Source organism: Lutjanus erythropterus, chromosome 1 (assembly GCF_056507025.1).
Source record: "Lutjanus erythropterus isolate fLutEry1 chromosome 1, fLutEry1.hap2, whole genome shotgun sequence".
Classification (NCBI taxonomy): domain Eukaryota; kingdom Metazoa; phylum Chordata; class Actinopteri; order Lutjaniformes; family Lutjanidae; genus Lutjanus; species Lutjanus erythropterus.
The window spans coordinates 32,776,354-32,798,378 of record NC_139317.1 but is presented as its reverse complement, the minus strand read 5'-3'; the positions used below and the strand labels follow the sequence as shown (position 1 = coordinate 32,798,378).

Below are 22,025 nucleotides of genomic sequence, written 5' to 3'. Positions count from 1 at the left end.
AAGAGTTAAGCAAGAAATAGGCAATATAGTAACATAATTTGCATTTGTTTTGGTGGAAGTAATGTTGTATACAACACCTTTTAAAAAATCATATCAGAGAATTGATTCAGTTGATAACTCAATAAAGTGAGCTGAAGATTATAAATAATCAAAATCATACATAACAAGATGATAAAACATCAGCTGTGCTCAGGCAAGCAATCGTACCTAATGTGAAAACACTCTGACATACACAATACACACGACACAAACATGAGCACGAGCACATCAGCAGGCAAACACACACACATATATACGAAATGCAGATAGACACAAATTGAGTTTGCATCCTGCGTGTGACTCAGAGCCAAAATACCTCTCTGAGCTACTGTCGTACCACAGTTGTTAGTGAAACCACAGTGCAACCACTGATCCATTCCAACGCCCCACTACACAGAGCTCATGGGATTAAACATCCTCTGGTCACATCAGCAATTAGACACCAGCCTGGCTAGTGTTGCACTGAGTTGCATTGTATAATGCAGAAGCCTACAATAGCTTACACGACTCTGCTTCCAAATGACATTATGCATCTATCCAAATATGTAGATAAAGTAAATCTAAGTGCACAATTAGGTACAGGTGCTAAGTGACTCTACTGGTATATTTCCATCCAAACAATTCTAGTGTGAATGAGAGAAAAATTAACATCTATTTTACATTTTTAGTAGCCTATCATGATTACATTCATGTTGATATGTAGTTATATAAGTGGCTAACCACAAAAAACACTTTTTAAAATGTTTAAATATGGATTAATAGGCTCTGTAGTGTTTATCTGTATTATCTATAATGCTTCAGATGTACTATTTACACACAGTACATAGTCCATGTTCAGCATAATTAGAGATCTCCATGTATTTGCAGGCATAATGCTTGTTTTACTGAGATGACAGTGAGTAGGCTAAGCTTTGAGAAATCCCTTTGGAATCCGACATTGTAGTGTTCAGACATTGTAGGGTTTGTGTGCTGAGATTAGCAACACCCGCCTCGGGTTCATCCAAAAATTACCTTCAGTTTGGACAGCTGCCCCAAGTCCTTGGCAGCATTGAAGATCATCTGAGCTCCTTGCTGTTGAGATAGAGAGACAGATTTTTCTGTTACGGCAAAATAACGTTGGAAACACTCAAAAGATGGATATGTAAAAAAAAAAAAAGAGAAAAACTAAGTAACAGACAATGAAGGGACAAGATTTTAAACATGAACTCATTATCTAACCAATTTCTTGGCCTCTGGTAGTGCTGCTTGAAGCTTTCTCAAGAACCTCTCATCCAACACAGATGTGTCAGTAACATTAAATTTAAATTAGCCTTGTTAGGTATAAATGAAAGAGAGATTCTCGATTATTCTAGAGATTATTCATGATTACTTGATCAATACAACTCTTAATTAACACAAAATAAATGTTAATATTTTATATTTTATTCAATCGTTTAATCGTCATCATCATCTAATTTCTAATTGGACCTAAAATTCAAAAGGTTTGCTGTGACACAGACTAATTAGTTAAGAGAGGTAAATGGTTGGAAACTTCTTGATATGATGGCTGCACTAAGCTGCACTTTCATCCAACAACAACAAGAAACTTCAACTAAGATATTCCTGAGATGAAAAAAAGTCATCCTGGCTCTAAAAGAGGGATTAGCAGTGTGAAAAATTTCCCCCAACGAGCAAAGATTTAGAGATGCCATGTTGTTTCATCTCCTGTACAGTAATTTGTGTGTTACGAGGCAGAGAGCTGAACAGATGGAGGAAATGTGAGTGAGACAGGTGGAGAAGAGGAGGGAGGTGTAGGGCTGGTCGATGAGATGAAAAGAGTAACAGAAAAGAGAAAGAGACAGATAATTAATCAAACTCACACTCTGGTCATTCAGTGGAGGCAGAACAATTGTTCTCTCGATGGTGTTCAGCACAATTTTCCATAGCTCTTTGAGGACTCGTTTCAGCACAGTCTTCTCACAAATCTTGGCAAATAACATCAAACTGTAAAACGGCAAGACGAGAGAATTTGTCAGGTCAAACCAGTCAAACAGAACTGACGCAGCATAAGGCTCCAAGTGATGACGTCATTGTAAATAATATGATTAAATAACGAAAAACACCTGTGATTCATAGAATAAATGCAGCAGCTTTATGCTTTAATCTTAGTCTATTGTGCAAGCAGGGTCTCAGAGACAGGAGGAAGGATTTGGTATTTCCATATCATTAAGAGGATTCCCTGTAATACCCCATTGGCCTCAATGTCGCTTTGACAAATGGTTGAGAGCGATTCCCAGAGCTCAGCTGAACCATATCATCGCTATTCTTTCAAGAATGCCACAGAAGTAAATACAGTCCCTAGGCTGAATTAATAGACATTCACAGATAATGTTGGATTTGCTTTTTTTCCTAAAAACAAATGTAAAATGGTAGTCTTTATTAAACTGCTGTATTCATTTTTTATCAGGGCAGTTATACAGAATATTTTTGTTCATTTATCAAAACTAAACTGAAATTAGAAATGAAAATAAAATGGAATGGAAAAACTCATCATGAGGGGAAATCTAACCAATGAGTCTTTGCATCAATGTACCTGTGCTCAAAAATATGGTATGGATTTATCTGAACACTTTTAATATAACTGGCAGGTAAAATAATTATGAATTCATTTGTCTGTACAATATAAAAACTAATTTATTCAGAAACATTGTTGTTCTAATGGCTCTGTTTCAATCAGCTTACTTGCCCATTCATAATTCCATCTAACATTGCAAAGGGCAAAAATAAACCCACACACAGAAATAGTGAATAGAGCAATATTTGAGCAATCGTGACTGAGAGTGTGGAGAAAAAAGTTTTTTTTTTTTATTGAGCATTTATTGGATTGAGAGCTATAGTTACAATTTTGCTGTGCTAGCTTCCACAGTTTATGCAACCTCATCCATGCTACTTCCTGTCCCATCCACTTACAGTCACACCAGGCTGCTTGAAATCTGATTCTGGCATCTCCTCTCAAAACTCTTAAACTGGATAACAATGGATGGCTGAGCATATTGACTCTTGAAATAATGACTCTCAATTGGTTTGCAAGAGGATGGCACTCATCTACTATTACATGTGAGAGCGATGGTTCCTGAACAGTTTGCAATATACAAAAAGTTGTGAATAAACTTTTAATATACTTGATGAATGAATGAATGAACACATCAAATGTCCTGATTGACACCTTATTTTTTTCCCCACCCCACACCCCAGAAACTCTGCCTCTGATTGGCTACTAATCACTGCCTCTGTTGGTAAGGTCGGTTATAGAAGTTATTTTTCATGAACATTTTGGCTTGCCATTTGGTGTGCCTTGGGAACAAAAAGTGTGAAAACCACTGTTAGAGGCTAAACTCTAAGCTTGCAATTAGTATATACCCACTTTTTATCCAGAAGGTCCATAAGCGGCCGGAGGACAGTCTCTGCATCCATGGCAGCATTGCTCCCTTTGGCTGAACCTTTCATCTGAACCAGCTCTTGGTTCATCTGCTTCACACAGTCCTCGATCACAGGTTTGAAACTGTGCAATGGAAAACAACAATCCTCTGTTAGTGGTCCGTATTTTAGGCTTCAGCAGTGACGCAGCTTTAAGGAGGTGCTAGCGCACTCCTGCTGGTCCCATTAGATTATTGAAAAGGTGTTAAGAGCAGGGTGTCTTTTGTTCAAGCTGAAATGTTTAGCAACTCGCTGTGCCCACTGAGCATGCTGCATAGCAAGTGCTCCACTTGATTATATTTTGAGTACATGCCTGTCAATAACTAAGCAGTCTTGTAGTACATTTTTTTTTGACAGAACAAGACATGAATGGAGACGTTTACTGTAATGAAAATGAACCTCCTCCCAACACACTCACACACACACACTGACACACTGTTGCTCACCTGGAGCCAAACACTCCGCTGAGCTCATCCAGCACCGTGTTGAGTTTATTCTGCAGCTCCTTTAGCAGATCACTGGCTTCTGCATCAAGCTGTCAGTGGAAGACAGACAGTTACTACATCATTACACTGCATACACAAGCCCACACTGACTAGACCTCTGAGTCTCTGCCTTAACTGGGTTTGGGGTGTTAGGAGCAGGGGGGTACGACAGGCACCGAGGAGTAACCTGCCTCGTTGGTGGCCTCCCACTCATTCTGCCTGCCATCTGTGCCAAGCGACGTTCTGAATACAAATGGACGGCTCACCTCCGAGCGCTGCAATGATGACTGCTTGCCGAGTCATGGGACATGGTGTCAGCAAAGAGGCAACCTGGCTAGTGGTCTCCCAAAAGGGAATATTTTAGTGCACCACTACACCAGTTACAGTAGAGAGAGTATACTGTCAGGTGGTCTCACCATTTAAAAAAGCCCTGGGGAATAAACCTTACTGTCATATGAGATACTGATACTGAAATTCTCTGACTGACTTTTTATGTTAAGGAAGGAAATGGTTGCTGCAGGGAAAAGTATTAGTCTTTTGTGCGATTCACTTTGAAATTGAGATTTCAACTTTTCTACATTTTGTTTAATATACAAGATATCATCAGTGACGGTTTTTCCATTCCAGGCTACTGTAGAACGTGGTGGTGCAACATGGCAGCCACCATGGAAGAGTACCGGCACATTCTGACATAAACCACTCATTCTGGCCAGGAGTGGACCTAACATAAGAAAAAAGGTTTCCAATATCCTTCTGCCCAAAGCTACCCAGGCCTACATATATTGCCTCATAAACCTTTGGTTAAGAAAGGTGTTTTTTATTTATTTATTTATTTTTTTTCCTTTTTTCTAATTAATTACATCCTCATTTAAAAATATATGCTAAAGTGGCATCAGAATGCTTAATTCATGTCTCATCGCCTCACTATTAACTGTGTCTATTCAATAATCAAGTAATAATATCTACAATAATAATCAATAAGCAAGTAAATTGCGCATCTGTGGAAGTTATTTAGGAAAACAGTAGCAAACTTGAGTTAACAAACAGCTCAACATGTACAGACTTTGAAAATGAAGCAAAGCTTTCCCAGCGATTCTTTCGATTAAGTATCCACAACCATGCCATCATACTTCAGCGCAGCTTATTTCCTGAGGCTGTGAGACTCAATTCATGACTTATTATTTATTCAGTGATTGAAAAATGGGTAGAAAAAGGGATGTGGATGGCCTCATGACTGTTTTCACCTTAGGCCCCAAAATTACTGCATCTACCCCGATTGTAACATAATGAAAACACAACAATCCTTATTTTCAGATGATTAACACACATGATTAACACTAATAATAAATATTATATTCAATTTGTGACATATTCTGCCAATTACTCAACATAAATCTTACACACTGGACCTTTAAATCCCACTAGTATGTACCTAATATATTTTGAAATCAGACTTGCAATGAACAATTTTCAATAACAACCCACACAAACACATTTGCAAACTTGATTCACAGTATGTATGTGCCCATGCATGGCATGTGTGGGTTTTTGCGGTGCCATATTTATGCATTCACATGTAATGATTGCGCATGTTCATGTAGTTTTGGTCATATTCTGAGAAAATGCATGGATGGATATTGGATATTTATGCTGTGCTGTGTGTGTATGCGTGTATGAGCAAGTGTATTTGTGTGTCAGTAACTGCATGTACCCTATGAGTGCATCTGTGTCACTGTTTATCTCAGTGCTTATGAATCAGGTTCGCCATGTACAAATGTCCAAATATTGATGTTTTGGATGGGGGTGGAGAGCACACGTCGCTGAGGCTCAGTGCCTGAGATGGATGTGTGAGGCCAGGCACCGCACCACATGCATAACAGATCGTCACATTAGACCCGATAAGCTCAGCCATGGAGCCGCTCATCTCACACATTCTAATGGCGGATGGCTCAGCTGGGAAGCGGATGTGTAAGCTAAACCTTTTATAGACATTGTTATTCTGCAGACATGCCTCTATCTGCAGCACCAATGGGATAACTTTGTGTGTGTGTATGTGTGTTTGCATGCCCACGTGCTCATACTGCTGTCACCTTAATGAAAAGGATTGCAGCACATAAGATTTTTCTGTCACATAGAAAATTGCCCATAGAGGTTGGAGTTGTTATGTTACTGTTTGAGTAACGGATAACATCTATTCAAGTGATAGCAGAAAAACACTGTAGGCCTTGGTCTTTTATCAGTTCGCCTTGGCCTGGGGAAAGTTTTAGACTGGGCCTCTAATCTGAAGGCTAGCAGTTTTTCAAATTGAGATTCTTTTTTTTTCATTTTCAAGAACACTGTGTCTTATTGGGAACTCTGGTAAAGGAAATTCACCTGCCTGTTAGATAAACCAAGACACCTGTCACCTCACGAGAAGAGAAAATTCCATTCTGAGTCTGTGCGGTTCTTGATGCTCCAATCAAACGTCTACCTGATGACTGCAATCCTGTCAGAAATGCCTCCATTCAAAGGTAGTCACAAGCATTTCTTTGACTTGCCAAGTGAGGCAGTCATGTAATTGGAAAATATCAAAGATTCGTCTTCTGAAATGTCAGGTTAAAGATAGGGCCTTGGATTAACCAGGAAATGGCCAAGGATAAAATGTCGAGAACAAAATGATGAATGTTATTTATATTAATATATATATGGAACTCTGAATAGAGCTGGTGCCTAATGCCTTTTATGTTCCATTTGCACTATTAGAAGCTAGTTTAAGTTTTCAATATGTGCACCAATAACAACTCAAGACATTCTGATACATGTATTTCACTCGGGAATTTACAACATTTTCAGCAGAGTTTTATTTTAAGTGCTGTGCATAAGACTGTCATTACACTGTCATAACCATGTCATGACACAGGTAATGAAATATGAAGAGTCTTCATGAATGTTTATGGCTGTTCTCATTTTGTCAGTTATATATTTTTTAATGAAAAGATGACATTGTACTGTGCTCTGCTGTCCAACTGGCCTTATTACACTTCTTTATGACAAGTCCACATGGCATTGCTTTACTTGAGGTCAAGGAAAGACTCATGACACTGTTATAAAAGCATCTGGTGGTGTAATAAAATTTCTAAACATTGTTATAATAAAGACATTATTGGACTGTTTAATGTCAACTTGTCATAACAAATACACCTCAAACAATATCAACTTTGCAACAAAATGGGCATAACTGACCGAATGACATAAACATTCACAAAGACCCCTTCATGTTCATGACAGGTGTCATGACATGGTTATGACAGTGTAATGACAGTCTTATGCAACCCCATCAAATAAAGTGTTGCCCATTTTTTATTATGGTAATTAAACTTTATACAAAAGAAATGTCAGTCTATGGAGCACCTGGCTCCTCCATGGCAGCTACTCTCACCAACACTGATGAACATCCAGAGTGTACAAACTGTCTCCTGGCTGACAGCCTATCAACAGCGGCCCAGCTTTGCTTCCCTTTGCCTGTTTCAACAATATAATATCTACTCGCTGGCAGGCTGTTATTCCGAAACATACTTTGTCCTAAACATTGGCAAGTAAATAAAGGCTTAATAAACCACCATTTCTAAAGTGAGAAAAGCATATTAACAAACAGGGCTGACACCCAAAATAAAGCCCGATAGCAATCTGGAGAGTCAGTCCATGATGATTCCATAAATGTGGGCACTGTAAAAGATTATTGCTAATCTCTGTTATTGGTAATGCTATGATAACAGCTCTTGGTAATTACATTGGCTCTCTGGGAGTTAATTGCTGATAGGGACCTGTTCTGTAATGAATAGGCTCCTGTGCAGAGAAGAAACTAATGGAAAACTTTCACCTGAAATACACCTTAGCTGTATAATTAGTATTCAAGAGAAATTACTTAAGGCGTCTTTAAAGATAAACCTGATTGTCCATTAACAATGCATATCCATAATTTTACTTTCAGACGGGATGTAAAGACTTCTGGTGTCATTATTCTTCACAGAATAATGGCCTGGGAGTGATCCAGGTCTGGATCTCCTAACTGGTGGGGAAGTAGCAGCACCTCAGCTGAGGGCACAGCTGGGGAGATTTGTAAGTGTTTGAGAAGCTCATTAAACACGGTCTGAAAAATCCTGTCGGAAGCATTTTGTGGCTGCAGCCTGGGGAATGGATAGAAATGATCAAAACCACAGCCAGCGATTTGGTGAGCTTCTGAATCTGCTCTTTACGCTGGGAAAGAAAAAAAGGGGGGCAACAAACTAAAATAAATATCGCACTTCTTTAAATTAGCCATGGATAGAGAAGTGGCAGATAGAAAAAAAGCAAGCTAAAAATAAAGATGGGATCGGGTGGGTTGAGCCACTATCCCCAGAGCGCCGGGGATGGTGAGCTTGAGCAGCCTGTCCAGAGGCGTGATGGGTAATTCAGATTCCGTATGCTCTGTGGCACATGCTGCTGGAGGGGTTGGGGGGCGGTGGGGTGAGAAGCGTAGGAGCGTGAGGGGTGGCAGGGAGGCACAAGGGGGGAGGGGGCGTGCTTTTTTCGTATCATTTGGTAAATGGTGGAAAGGGGTGTTGACGGGTCCTATTGCACACACCTTACAGAAGGACACAACCCCCTCCTCCTGGAGACAGAGAGAGAGAGCACAGAAAGGAAATGGGGGGGAAACAGAAGACACAACGACAGGAGACAAAACGCAAGGCAAGACAGGCGTTAGATACTGGAGAGAAACATGCATGTAAGTCATAAGAAGCCGCCGCTGCTGCTTCTCATTTAAGACTGACAGGACGTTGACAGGGGGAAGAATTCAACGGTGTATCAAACCCAACACACAGATTTATTGGGTGTTAACTCAATATTTACAAATAGAAAACATATTATATACACAGGAGGGGTTAGAGGTGGGGTAAAAATGATGGGGTGCAAAGGAAGTTATTGAGGAACTCTAGTAAAGAGGTAGAAGTTGAAAAGGTGATATTAGCAAACCGAACTACATGTCAGATTAGTCTATTAGATGGTTAAGTACAGAACTGAGGGAAGGATTACAGCACATCACTGGTGGGGTCAATTCACTTTCACTTCATATAAATGTCATCTGAAACGATCATTTACATAATCATGACACAGCATTTATTTCACAGCAGAGTGCTGATCTGCGGACGGAGGTTTAAGCCTTCATATTAGCTGGTATCAACACTGCTGGAGTGTCCTTTAGCAAGACATTGAATCCTTTGAAACCCTAGGGACGCTGTTCTTAAGCTAACCTTGTGGTTTGACCTTCCAGTGGAAGGATGCAGCTCAATGCAGTATTGCATTGTAATAATTAATATATCATATGCCAAAGGAGGATAGAAATTCTTAACTGAAAGTGAAAGTGAACTTGACAGACACACTCAGGCAGGCACAGACCTGTTTGCCACCCATGGACTCGAACATCTTCTCCAGTTGGACACGGAGCTGCTGAATGTTGTTGAGGATGATGCAGGGCTGTTAAAGTACAAGAAATAATATAACTTAATTGTTTCGTGTAGTACAGTGGATGGTCTTATTTATGACAAGAACATCAAATATACATTTAATAATGTTGACATCCAAAAACCAGGCTTACAAACCACCAGAATAGGTCACGTATGTGATTCATGCAGATCCAATGAGGAATATTTTTTTAGGGAGGGGCTGTCAAGAGTCTGCCTACTCAGAGTGGCTTCCATAAACACAGTAGGTTCATTGATGTAATTTATTCACCTAGATGGGGCTTTGCCACTCATTCTTGCCTCCAATTTTACCCAGTGGCCACACAATTGCAGCCAAAAATTTGCATTTTCCACATATGCCACCATTTTAACAGAAACATCTGAAACATCATCTTAAACAGTTGACAGGAAACCTCAAACTGTAAACAAGGTCAGTTATGACACGCAGCTTATTAACAGTTCTTGTTTCCTCCAATGTGATCTAACAGTGTGAACTATCGGCTCATTTATGGAGAACAGTGCAGTAACCTGGATGTAATGCAGTTGCACTTCTTGCAGCAGACGATAAATACACATTATGTGTAGGGCATGTAATGCATGCATGAGCTAGCTCTTATCAAAAGCGGCACAAAGCTGAGTTTTAAGGAGTTGTTTTTCTGCTAGATTTTACATTAACTACACTGTCCTCCATTCAACATACTGGATACAATAACAAACCAAAAACCAGAAAATTAACAAAGCAGCTGGTTCTTTTGCTAACTTGAAATCACTAACATATTATCAATTTAATACAAGTTTTGTCTTTACGTATAACTCATTCTTATTAATTATACGGCAGGGGAGAATAGTGTGGGGTGAACACTTTTTCCGTTAAACTATCATGGGCAGAAAAATAATAATTCTAATGTAATAATAAAGTATTAATCTGGTCTATGCTTGGCTGTCATCCTTTTGTCCTGGTTTCTTTGCTCTTGGATAAGAACTAGCTCATGCATGCATAACAGAATTTAAACATTTTTATTTATTGATTCTGTGCTTTATTTTGCTCAGTGTTGTAATTCTATTATTGTGTGACAAGCACCTGAGTAATCCTAAAAGTCATCAAAAATAAGCACTTAGTTGCATAAAAAAAAAAAAAAAAAAAAAAAAAAATCCAGGGGTATCCCATCTGACCCCCTTAGATCTGTGTTTCTTATCTGCTCACACACCCTTCACACATGAATGCCTGAACCTCCTAATATATTAATGTCAGTTTGTTACAGCTATTGACATTGTACTGAAAGAATCTGTAAGTGTGAGACTAGCCCACATAATTGAAAACACACTGCAAAACCTCAAACGTGCAGTCAAATCCATCAGTTTTGATTTCCTGACACATCATCTATACAAAGATGCAAGGTTTCAGCACGACATCAACAGTCAGCAGGGAAACGTGATACATAATACAAGGAGAGAAATGTCTGCACTGAATATGTCAGGCATTATCGATTCTCAGCTACACAACAAGTTTAACAGATGACAGACATTAATCACAGCGCTTTTTATGGAGGCTGTGAATAATTCTTCAGAGTTTTCAGTCAGTCACATATTATGTACATTATCTGCCCAAAAAACGACTGTCAAACACACAACACCCCAAAATTATGATAGTGGTAATGGATAGTACCAAAGTGATCATTCTGCGCCCCACAGGAGAAGGATGATTGGTGTCTTTGAATCCACAAAGCAGCCAATGGTGTCTCTGCGGCAGCACATAATGACTTGCTCTCTACTAGATTTATGAACAAATTTGAACGGGTGGGATTAGATATTCTAAATCTGAAAAAAAAAGAGATTTTGCTCAGCTACATATTTCTAGCTTGAGAGAAGGTGAAAAACATAGAATAAAGGGTTTGGTCCACTTACACTCCCACTGGGTATATTATAATCTATCAGTTAATGTTCGGGGCTGATGTGATATCAGTCAGGACTGCAGATACTGACAAGAAAAAAAAAGGCTCACAGGGGTGTATTTATTGATTTTCGCTAAGCTAAAACGGTTGCCTGCGCATATTATCAATATCACAACTTATATTCATATCAGCACTATGTTTACAAAAGCAGGTCTTCTCGATCAGTGAATGCCCCAAGGGGTTCCAGGCTAAATCTGAGGATTCACAAGATGACTGAAAAAAAAATTACTGAGACTTTTGTCTCAGTTGTATCTTTTGATGTACTTTTACTCCTTTAGGCTTTTGAAAATCCTTAGAGCAAACTTAAAACAAGAGCAAACTTTTAACAACTTGTGTCCACATTTTAGCTGTTGAGGCAGGGGTTGCAAGTAGACACTGATTTGATTTAAGGGGTCTAATATTACTGCTCTCTCTTAATGTATGTCTCAGTTTGTTGGTGGCAAAGACTGACACGCCCGCCCATTCTCATTCCCAACTTGTCAAATACTGATGTGTTATCGCCACCCTCCAGCAGCTCACAGAGACGCACCCAGTACCCAAGGCTGAAAGAACTGCACCGGGCTTTCAAGTGATTGGAATGTAAAGCCATTCGTGGCTATATGAGACAGACCAGGCTTTTGACATTGTATATTCAAGGGAAAAAGTCATATGGAGGAAGTAGGTTGGACTTTCAACTAGGAGACCAGTTTTTGTGTCCCATGTGACTTTTAGGGTACATAACATTACATGTGTCATGTGACTATCATCTTGTGAGTTGCTTCAGTGACATAACATAACATACGCATACTAACTCCATGGTCTTATTCTAGGTATTTTTTATGCCTAAACAATACTTGTTAACGCTCCTGTTTAACCCCAGATTCTCCAATATTTTACATTTCTCTCCCTCCATCCGTCCTGTAAATCTCCTTTAACCTCTCTATAAAAAAAGGTCAGCACAGCCCACCAAGAAAAAACTACATTCCCCTCTGGTAAAGGAAAAGAGACAGAGTGTCGATGGCTGCACTCAGAGCAGAGAGGTGTTGGCAATCAGAGCAGAGGGATTTAAGTTTAGCAGTGAAGTTGTTTAAAGTGAAGGTTACAGTTTGCCCATGATCACTGCAGAAGAAGTGTAAAGAAAAACAATCCCTATGGTGAGTCATAATATAAATAAAATTATTTATGAAAATTTGAGTTAAAAAGTCCAAATTGAGATAAAGTAAAAAGTCAAGTTAAAATGTCAGAATAATGAGATAAAAAATTTTAAGTAAGAGGGATCTGTTGTGTGAGACATGAGAGTCGTCTAAATGTCTAAAAACAGGTATGGCCAAACTGCAACTGTTTCACAGTGTTAACCACATGTTAAAAAGGCTTTCTGGCATCAATATGAAACACCAAGAGGCTTGACAAAACATCGAGATCTGACGAGTTGGGATGAGAATGGGTTGCACACAGTAGATTGGATATGATGTGGGTCGTCTACTGTATATATGAGTCTAACAAATATGAAATTAGTTTTAACTTGATGAAATCCTGCCGCTGTGCAACTCCATCAGCCTCTTATTTTCTTTTTTCCATCATCTGTCCGTTCTTGTCTTGAGGAGAGACATTTTGTGTTTTCTCTGAGTCAACTGTAATGGGCCTGTCAATACTATAAAGAAACATCTGCTTCCTCCACTCATACCCTGTGTGTTATCTCTCACTTCAACTTCAAAGACCACTGCGGATAATTAGGCCACTCGGAAGACTCTGCATTTAGTCATCCGTCACATTTAACAATGGACAGAGAGCCCAGAAAATACCAATGACTTTTCCCTATCAGCTATGGGCTGTTAGATGAATAATTGTGTCTCCGTTAATAGAGACAGTGTAAAGTGCATTACTGTAGACAAGGCGGGACTCAGCGTAGAACAGACAGGGCTGCTGTCTGAAACTTTCTACACGTGGTTTCCATGCAAACCGCTTTTAGAGACCATCATCGTGGAAACTTTGCAGCCTTTGAGTGGGCACTTACCACGTTCTCCTTACTCAAATGGGAAGGAAAGTCCTTGGATATGATTGCAGCATACTGCAGAAGAACTTTGTTGATAGTCTGTGGGGAGGGACAGAGACAGTTTTATAATTACAGGTTGTTTGCTGTCATATTATTTCTAGGACTTACAAAAACATTAAAGCAGTCACAACCTAATAACAAGATAATATCAAACAGAATAAATAGACTACAGAGTCTTCTTCGATCAAAACTAGCTGTGAGTTATAACTCCCCACACGAGTATTCAAAGTTCACTGGGGGGCCTTCTCAAAGAGCCTAACCTTCGCAAAGCGGCACATGAAGTGAGCCAGGGCCTGCGGGTTTGGACACTCCAGCTTCTTGATAATCTCAAAACTCTGGTTCAGTTGAGTGAACACATCCACCACCGAGCAGGAAAAGAGGGCATGCTCCGAGGTTTGCTGGAACTGTTGCAGGAAAGAGACAGGGAGAGAGTGATGGAGGGTTGGGAGAAAAAAGGGAAGGAAAATAGAAAAAGAAACAGACGGAGAATCTCTTAAGACCTCTAAGCACCTCATAATAGTGAAACATTATTTTGGACAGTGAAGACAACACTCGATTAATGTACCAATTACTCTGTAACCACATCAGTCACAGAGCAGGAATCTACTTACTGCTAATGACCCAAGCAGGTAGATGTGCTGTTAACCCTTTATGTGTGAATTTCAGGGGTGTTAAACTCATTTCAGTTCATGGGCCACATACAGCAATGGTCAGTGGTAATTGTGGCTTCTGCCTGAATAATAACCTTTGCCTGACAGTGCTGTGTCCCATAGTTTGTATGCAGGCATGTGATATCTGTAATAGTGAAGCCATTATAGGCCCTGCTACTCTTATTAGACAGCATAGGCTCCACTGGACAAATCAGGAATAGCAGTGCATTTTACTGAAAAATTGGAATGAATGACTTCTCTGCAATCCAGTGAGCTGGATGGGACCCTCTGGTGGGCCAGTTCTGGCTCACAGGCCGTATGTTTAATGCCCCTCACTTACACTTTCTGAAACTCTATGTGCGGTTATTTCTTGAACGCATTTGGATTCCTGATTTATTTATGACTGATGCAAAAGTCCAATTCACACAAATGTTTAATGTGTTAAAGTAAAGATGAATCATGGTTTCATCTCTTAACATTGTTCAGTAGAAGATATCCTGGGCTAGACTTTTCAGTCAGTGGTAATGAAAAAAGTTACACTTGGCCAGTGTGAATGTGAGCTTTATGGAGGTGATAGACAAACTGTATAACCAAGTAGAAGGCCTGAAGCTTTGTGCTCTGTTCTCAGCTAAATTAACTTATAGACTGCATCAACTCCAAAAGAAAACTCAGGCCATTTAGGAGTGCATTTCCATTAAGCTGCAGAGTTTTTTTTTTTTTTTTTTTAAATGCATCTTACACTTACCTTAATGTACAGTACCTTGGTATAGACTTTGCCAGACTGGTAAACACTGACAAATTTTAAACCCAATGTTCCCACTTTGTAACATAGGTTTTTCCAAGGAGATGTCAGTTAAGTAAAGTCTGGCTAGAAAAACCTCTTACAGAACCACTGACGACATTACACAGCACAAGTGTTTTTTTCAGTACTAGTGATATTATGAAGAGCAAACTGTGCAGATTAAAATAAGTAAAATGACAAGCTTTGTAATAATACTGTATGCTTTACTATTCAAATAAGATATTGCAGACCAAACACATTTGTGTCAATCATTCAATAAATCTAAATAAAGAAGAAAAAGGAAAGTGGCATCTGAACACACACTGTTCACAAAACTCAAACCAATCTGCCAAAGTAGGCAGTGCTGATCAAATATGGACCAAGGTTTTGTTACTAAGTTGCCTATTTTTGCCTCAAATGTTCATGGAAACTTATTTTGTTGTACTGTTTGGCTATAATATGAGTTTGTGACCAGACCACCATGTTGGAAACAGACGCAGGGAGGACCGGGAGGGACTTAGTAACATCTAGTGTGGCTGAATGTCATATACTTTTTCATGTCAAGAACCCCCACAATAAATGCACATTATACCACAGACCTACAGACGAACACCGTTAGTCCCTGGATCGCAGTGTGAAAACCATTAATACATTTTGACTGTCCCAAAATGTTAAGTGCTGTTTTTTAGCTACAAGAAATGTTATGAACCATATGCATCCCTTTATTCAGATACATATGAATCCTCATGCAAACACACATACTTTCTGTGCCAAACTTGTATTGTGAAGCTTACACACTTTCCTCTCATTGTTGCCTAATATCCTTCTGTGCCTTTGACTGCTCTGAAAATCGTGTTTTGCTTCCTGTTTTTATCAGTGTTTAATTGAAATGTCATTTATATTCCTGTCGTGTGATGTCCCTAGGTGAGAAGTGTTTTTGACTGTGTGAAATTCCCTTTATCCCCCACACGCTCTTCCTCAAGAGGTAACTTCACTTTTAGTTGCCCGTCCTTGTGAATAAGAAAGCAGTCTTAAGTGGACTGGTAGGTTAAATATAAAGTGACATATTGAGAAATAATTCAACGCTACACTCACTCCGTCTTTCTTGTCCCTTTCCAGTGCTCCATTGAGGAAATCCATGGCAACGTCCTCGTTCTCATCAAGCCACTGAATGACAAACGGCTCAAACCACCTAAAAAAGAAAAGCATTCTGTCATTGACGGATCAAATCACAGATGAGAGTATCTTTTTAGCACTGTGGTTCCTCTCATCCGTCTGGAGCACAAGATGTGTCTAAGTTTAGGGTATGAGAACAATCCTGAGGCCAAGGCTTTTCATCTATTTAAACATTTCAGGGGAACCACTGTATTTAAGGGAGATCAATGATAATTGATCGTGTTACACTCAAAATGGTATCCTGAAAGGACCTCGCAGATTTCGATGTGGTTTTGGCCAAGGCTGCAATTCATGCAGGCACTGATATCAGGTTTCAGTTTGTGGACAGATTAGACTGTGAGGCTCAGACAGAGGACAGCAGAGGACAGGACAGGCCGGGACGGATGAGTCGGGTAAGGAACTACATTTGTTAGTGGAATAATAATGCCGTTCTGTCTGTTTCACTTTGCCATTTCCTTGTTTAATATAGTGCCTGAGCTTGTCCTCAGAGCAACGGATGTCCCCCCAAAAGTGCTTTGTACCCTGGCTAAGGGCATCTGCCACAGGAAGGAAAGCCAATAAATAAGGTGGGCGTGGCGACAGAGAAACAGAAGAGAGACAGGCAGACGGAAGAGGAAGACTGTGTGTGTGTGTGTGTGTGAGAAAGCGTGTGCGTTTGTATGATGTGCATGCCTCTGGAAGAATCAATCCTGCTAGAGATGGTTTGACTGACAGTGTTGGAGAGGGGGAGGGTGAGTCATTACTCTGATAGACTGGCAGCATGGGAGAGGGCACTGCGTTCCCTACTTGCATTACACGTGTTTATATTGCAGCTATCCCCTGCTTTGCTGCACATGATTATGCATGCACAATGGAAAAGACGGATACGTGAAAACATGCTTTTAGGTTATAAATTTGTCTCCTCATCCAAAACAGTTTATGCTCAGCTTGTCTAAAGGTTTGTAGGAATAAATTGCCCACACAGATAATGTGAACATGACGGTTTTACAGATTCCGTCTTAACCAGAAACTGATCAGACTTACCATGATTGATAGTCTTGCCATCACAGATTTTTTTTTTTCCCTATGGTTTATGTGGTACTGAAATATGCTTTGAAATATATTAAAATTGTTTTTAAATTTTTAAATGATTAAAGATTGTTTTGGTATGGAAAACATTTCTTCAGGCCGTGAAACAGTTTCCTGTGGAGTTCCACAGAGATCAGTACTCGGACCCCTCCTTTTGTCTCTTATATGTAAATGATATTTTCTTGACTTTATTTTAAGGATTTTTAAAATTTAGTTTTGCCAATAACACAAGCAATTTCTTTTTTGGAAAGATGGGGAATGCCTTGCAGCAGAAGACTTAACATTATATAATGTGGACAAAAAAAAGCAAACTAATCATCTGGATTACTGCGTTTTTGATTGTGTGGAACTTCCTTTATCCCCTATACCCTCTTCCTCAAAGGTAAATTCTGAGCAGCTTGCCAGTGTAAATAAGAAAGCAGTCTTAACTGGGCTGGTAGGTTAAATATTAAGCAACATACTAAGAAATAAGTCAATGCTACACTCACTCTGTCTTTCTTGTCCCTTTCCAGTGCTCCAATGAGGAAATCCATGGCAAAAAGCAATCAATCATCTGCATTTATCAACATTTCTCTCAACTCCAAGTGAGTCAATGTTATACCTGAAGGAGGAGTTAAACATGCTTCAAATGACTCACAAGGACTGCAGGCCTGTCCGAGATACTCTTGTCATATGAAAACATTTCGAAGATTGGTCCAAAAAACACTGGACACTTGTGCGCACACAGCATGCCTAAATACTAGTCTGTCTCCTTAGTCTGTGTGTGCCTTTTTGGGACTTTTGGGTCTTTTTCCTGTTTGTTTTACAGAGGATGTTAGAACAGCCTGTCCCTGTTTCACAATGACACTATACAGTATGTATGTATGTATGCATGTATGTATGCATTTTTCAGCTTCTCTGCATGTACACGTGTTTAAAAATGAAAGGACACTTACAGAGAATACTCAGGCGAAACACCCTTGAAGGCCGGCAGGTCACGGACATACTCGTTGTGGAACCATTTGACTTTGAAGTGAAGATTCATATATTCAGTACTTTTGCATAGGCGGTGCTTGTCATGCTCTGTAAGGCAAATTAAAACATGAGAAGCACACGTTAGCATATACAGTTGACTGAAGTCAGAATTCTTAAACAGCAAGTCTGACACATACAAACACCTCTGGACTGACCAGAGAGAATGAAAAAAAAAAGAAAACAGCACATGAACTGCATCTTCTTCCAAAAAATGCATAGGCACTCACACACTCACACACACACACTAATAGAAATTTGCAGATATCTTAATATGCATGAAAACACCTCGGTAGGTAGTTGTTGCTTTTAATCTGACATCTTAACAGGCTCAATTATGTACAACCTTGAGCTATCAAAGAATGGGAAAATAAAACCGAGCCTGTGAATGTGTCCAGCTCCCTTCAAAAGAAAGAAAGTCCTTGAATGACTGCAAACAAACTGAAGCTAAAATGGTATTAGACTTTCATGTCAGCTGACATGGCTGCTGAGTCATTTAGTCCAGCTCACTGTAGACATTTCAGAACAATTAAACATTTCCATTGGATCCCCTGGAGGAGAGATGGATGGTGATGGCATAAGAGAGGGAGTGAGGAAAGAAGAGATGTGGGAAAAGAAAGGAAGCCACTGAAGTAGAAACAGCAAGCGGGATGTGAAACGAAAGAGAAAAGACCATGGGAGAAAGACCATGAGAAAAAAAAACACTCTGCAGCTGCACTGGTGGGTACTAAATTGTCTTTGCCATACATTCATGCAGATAAGACAATGTCAATGAGAAGGAGGAAGGAGGGAAATACTGATCAGATCAACTGCAGGATCATGAACATAAAATACAAGGCAACTATCATTACAGCACAGATGAAACAGAATAAAGATCAAAGGTGAGGGAAGAAATCAACATATTGCAAAACAGATTACAGCGTCACAAAAAAGAAGAGCAATAGCTATGTAAGAGTCTACAGCCATGCTAGCACTGTGAGGCTGTATTTAGGCAAACTGGAGCTAATTCTAAATACTATTATCACAATGACGACCCTACCCCTATTTACCTGTTCACCATCTTAGCTTAGTGTGTTAAGATGCTGACATTTGCCAATTAGTACTAAATGCAGCACAGCTGAGCAAAACAAGTTGAGAGATACACAACTAAGATATTTCAGTCTGGACTTGAGTGGTAGACTGGCCAACACTGAGTCACTAGCATGGCCAAAAAATGTAGAGCTGCCCCCTAATAGTCGCCAAAACCATTAGTTGGTGAAAAGAGTCTAAGTCAACCATGTTTTCATTGGCCACTTAGTTGCAGAGAGAAAACAGCAACAACAACAAAAGTCACCTTAAACTTAGCTCAGTAACTGCACCTTGCAATTAGGCCCAAGACTTAATTATCAGAGGATTGTTGCAACTTGGCCTTTTCCTCTTATAACACAAAAGTCACTGGTGCACTGCTGCTAACTGTTCAGTAGCTGCCACTGACTATTCAGCTCAGTTAGCAGTCTTATAAGACTGGGTCACAGCCTCTGAGAACAACAGAGGCCAGATCGATGGCAGTGAATGCAGTTCCAAGCAGCTCTAATCAAGACTCTGACTCTGGGGATGATGAAGACATGGCGGGTTCAGAAGTTAATTTGTAAATATAAGTCACCCATTGTGTTGATAAGTCCATGAGTACCTGTTTTGTGAGGTTTGAAGTTATTCATTACATCGTTTTGAACGAGGCTTGTGTGATGTTATATTGTGTCGAAATAAATTAAAGTGCTCAGTCTCCTTGCTAGTTGTTCCACAATATTTTGAATCATTACCACTTTAGACGTTAGCACTTGACAGGCAGCTAGCTTTTTGCACCATCATTAACGTACATCAACTAATCATCTAATCATTTGAATCAACAACTACTAGTTGACCAAGAAAATATTTAGTAGGGGGCTAGCCTACAAAAATGACAGAATTGGTGGTTTGTTCAAATGTTTAAGTGACCTCTTGTAGCAGTGTAAATAATGACTGTTGTCTCTTAGGGGCAACGGTGGAAAGCAGCGGGTGGCTGGGCAAACAGAGAGCCTGTCTAACTTAGACACTGGAGACTGCACATCCCATCTCCTACTAACAGAAAAAAAATCACTGAGTTCACTGAACCATGACCACAATCTTCCGCTGACCTTAACCAAAAAGCTTTAATTCCACAACCTTAACCAAACCTTAACCAGAGAGGTGGCAGTCAGACCTCTCGTGTTATATTCAGCATCATCAGTCCAGATTTGTTAACATTACAGTGGCTGTCAACTGCGATGAGCAATCATCTACTAAATGTTGTATGTGTATTGCATCACAATCCTCCCAAATTCGGTCCTTACCCGAGGCAAGGCACCATGCTCTCACTCCACCCCCCTTCCTGTGTGTATTTGTCTCTCTTTCTCTTTTAGTCGCTCTCAATGACTCTTCCTTCCCTGTTCCACTTTTTGTCCAACCTTTTCTTTCTTATTTGGAGTATTTCTTTTTTGTGTGTGTTTCAAATTCAGTATGTAAATAGCCATACAGTCCCTTTCTCTATGGCCGAGTGCCGACACCTAGTTTTGATTTAGAAGCTGTTACAGTTTCCCGCAGACACAATGTTGTGGGTAGTGAAGCTTCATCTGATCATAAATGCTTATTTGAGACACGTCTGAGGTGGATTCTGCCTGGTGTGAACTCCATCTCGGCTATATTGAGACAAAATTTGGCTACGTACATCTGGACACAACATACTAAATCTAACACAGAGCTTAAGAAGCAGGGAATTTAAAGGAGTCTGATAGATTTCTTTTTAGTTTTACAGCAAGTGCTTTTATAAACGTAAAAGCAGAAATAAGGACACACTTATTTGCACACTCTTTTGCAGATACAAGATACATGCATTCACGTCACATCAAAGACATGTTTAAATCCACGCATTGCACCCTGGCTGTCGTGCTTTAATCCTGATAAGAACCTAGCTGCTTACTCTGAAGAATAGTGCAATGCCTGCCAGCCTACACTCCTCTCTAAGCTCAGAGAAAAATATTTACATATGTATAATTAACATATTTACCTGTGGATAATGTATTCAAACGCACAATGCAATATTTTACTCCTTACAATGGAGAAGAAACTGAGTGCTCCATATGTCTGTGACGATAGCAGAATTACTGCAATGCCACAGTCATGTGATGCCTACTGTCATCACTACAAGTTTTATTTTGAAGGATCAATCTCATGTCCTTCCACTGAGCAATGTGTTTGAGAGCAGTGCTGTCGTGACAAGTCAGGAACACAGCCTCTGATTAGACAGACACAACCCAAGGCTTCATGAGAATGCCAGCATATGGCTAACAATATGCTAATAACAACAAAAACAACAACAACAGTTTTCGACACGGAAAAACTGACAGATAACATTGAGTGTTGGATTGGATCCTGTGGGAAAAGTTTGCTTTTTCACCATGATAAGAAAAAATCCAGTCCTACTTCTCATCTTTTGAAACCCGAGGTTAGACGACACTTAACAAAAAGCTTCATTAGAATGAAGGGGGCTGGCTGTCACAGCATATATGTGAGAAAATTAAGATTAATTTAAATTAATGTTATAATTAAAACAATGTAATTGTGTATAAGTATCAGTGTGTCAAGGCTTGAGCATTAATCGAGGTGACAGCATGGATGGGACAGAAGAGTCATTCACCAACTTTCATTAAAAACTTTGACAGTGCTGGTACCTCTTGAGAAAATGTCAGTGGGTGTGAAGATGTATGTTGCATAAGACTGTAAATGAAAAAGTGGATAGTTGCCATAGCCACCATGGCTTAACACATGCCGCAGGCAACTAGAGTGTCAGAAATAGGACCTTGATTAGAAAAAAATTACAGCACTGGCAACACTGACTAAC

The 22,025-nt window shown here is 39.7% G+C and overlaps 1 protein-coding gene across 2 annotated transcripts in view; it reads right to left on the bottom strand.

Moving 5' to 3' along the window:
* The window catches only part of unc13c (unc-13 homolog C (C. elegans)), a 139,456-nt gene that overhangs the window by 15,021 nt on the left and 102,410 nt on the right, over window positions 1–22,025 (bottom strand). For both annotated transcript variants that reach the window (XM_084720181.1, XM_084720178.1), the window contains 9 exons: window positions 18,055–18,181; window positions 15,971–16,067; window positions 13,705–13,848; window positions 13,406–13,483; window positions 9,396–9,473; window positions 3,942–4,030; window positions 3,443–3,580; window positions 1,899–2,022; window positions 1,051–1,110 (listed from right to left, as the gene is read on the bottom strand). In XM_084720181.1, the coding sequence (XP_084576307.1) occupies window positions 1,051–1,110; window positions 1,899–2,022; window positions 3,443–3,580; window positions 3,942–4,030; window positions 9,396–9,473; window positions 13,406–13,483; window positions 13,705–13,848; window positions 15,971–16,067; window positions 18,055–18,181 (935 nt within the window). The remainder of the gene's footprint in view (window positions 1–1,050; window positions 1,111–1,898; window positions 2,023–3,442; window positions 3,581–3,941; window positions 4,031–9,395; window positions 9,474–13,405; window positions 13,484–13,704; window positions 13,849–15,970; window positions 16,068–18,054; window positions 18,182–22,025) is intronic.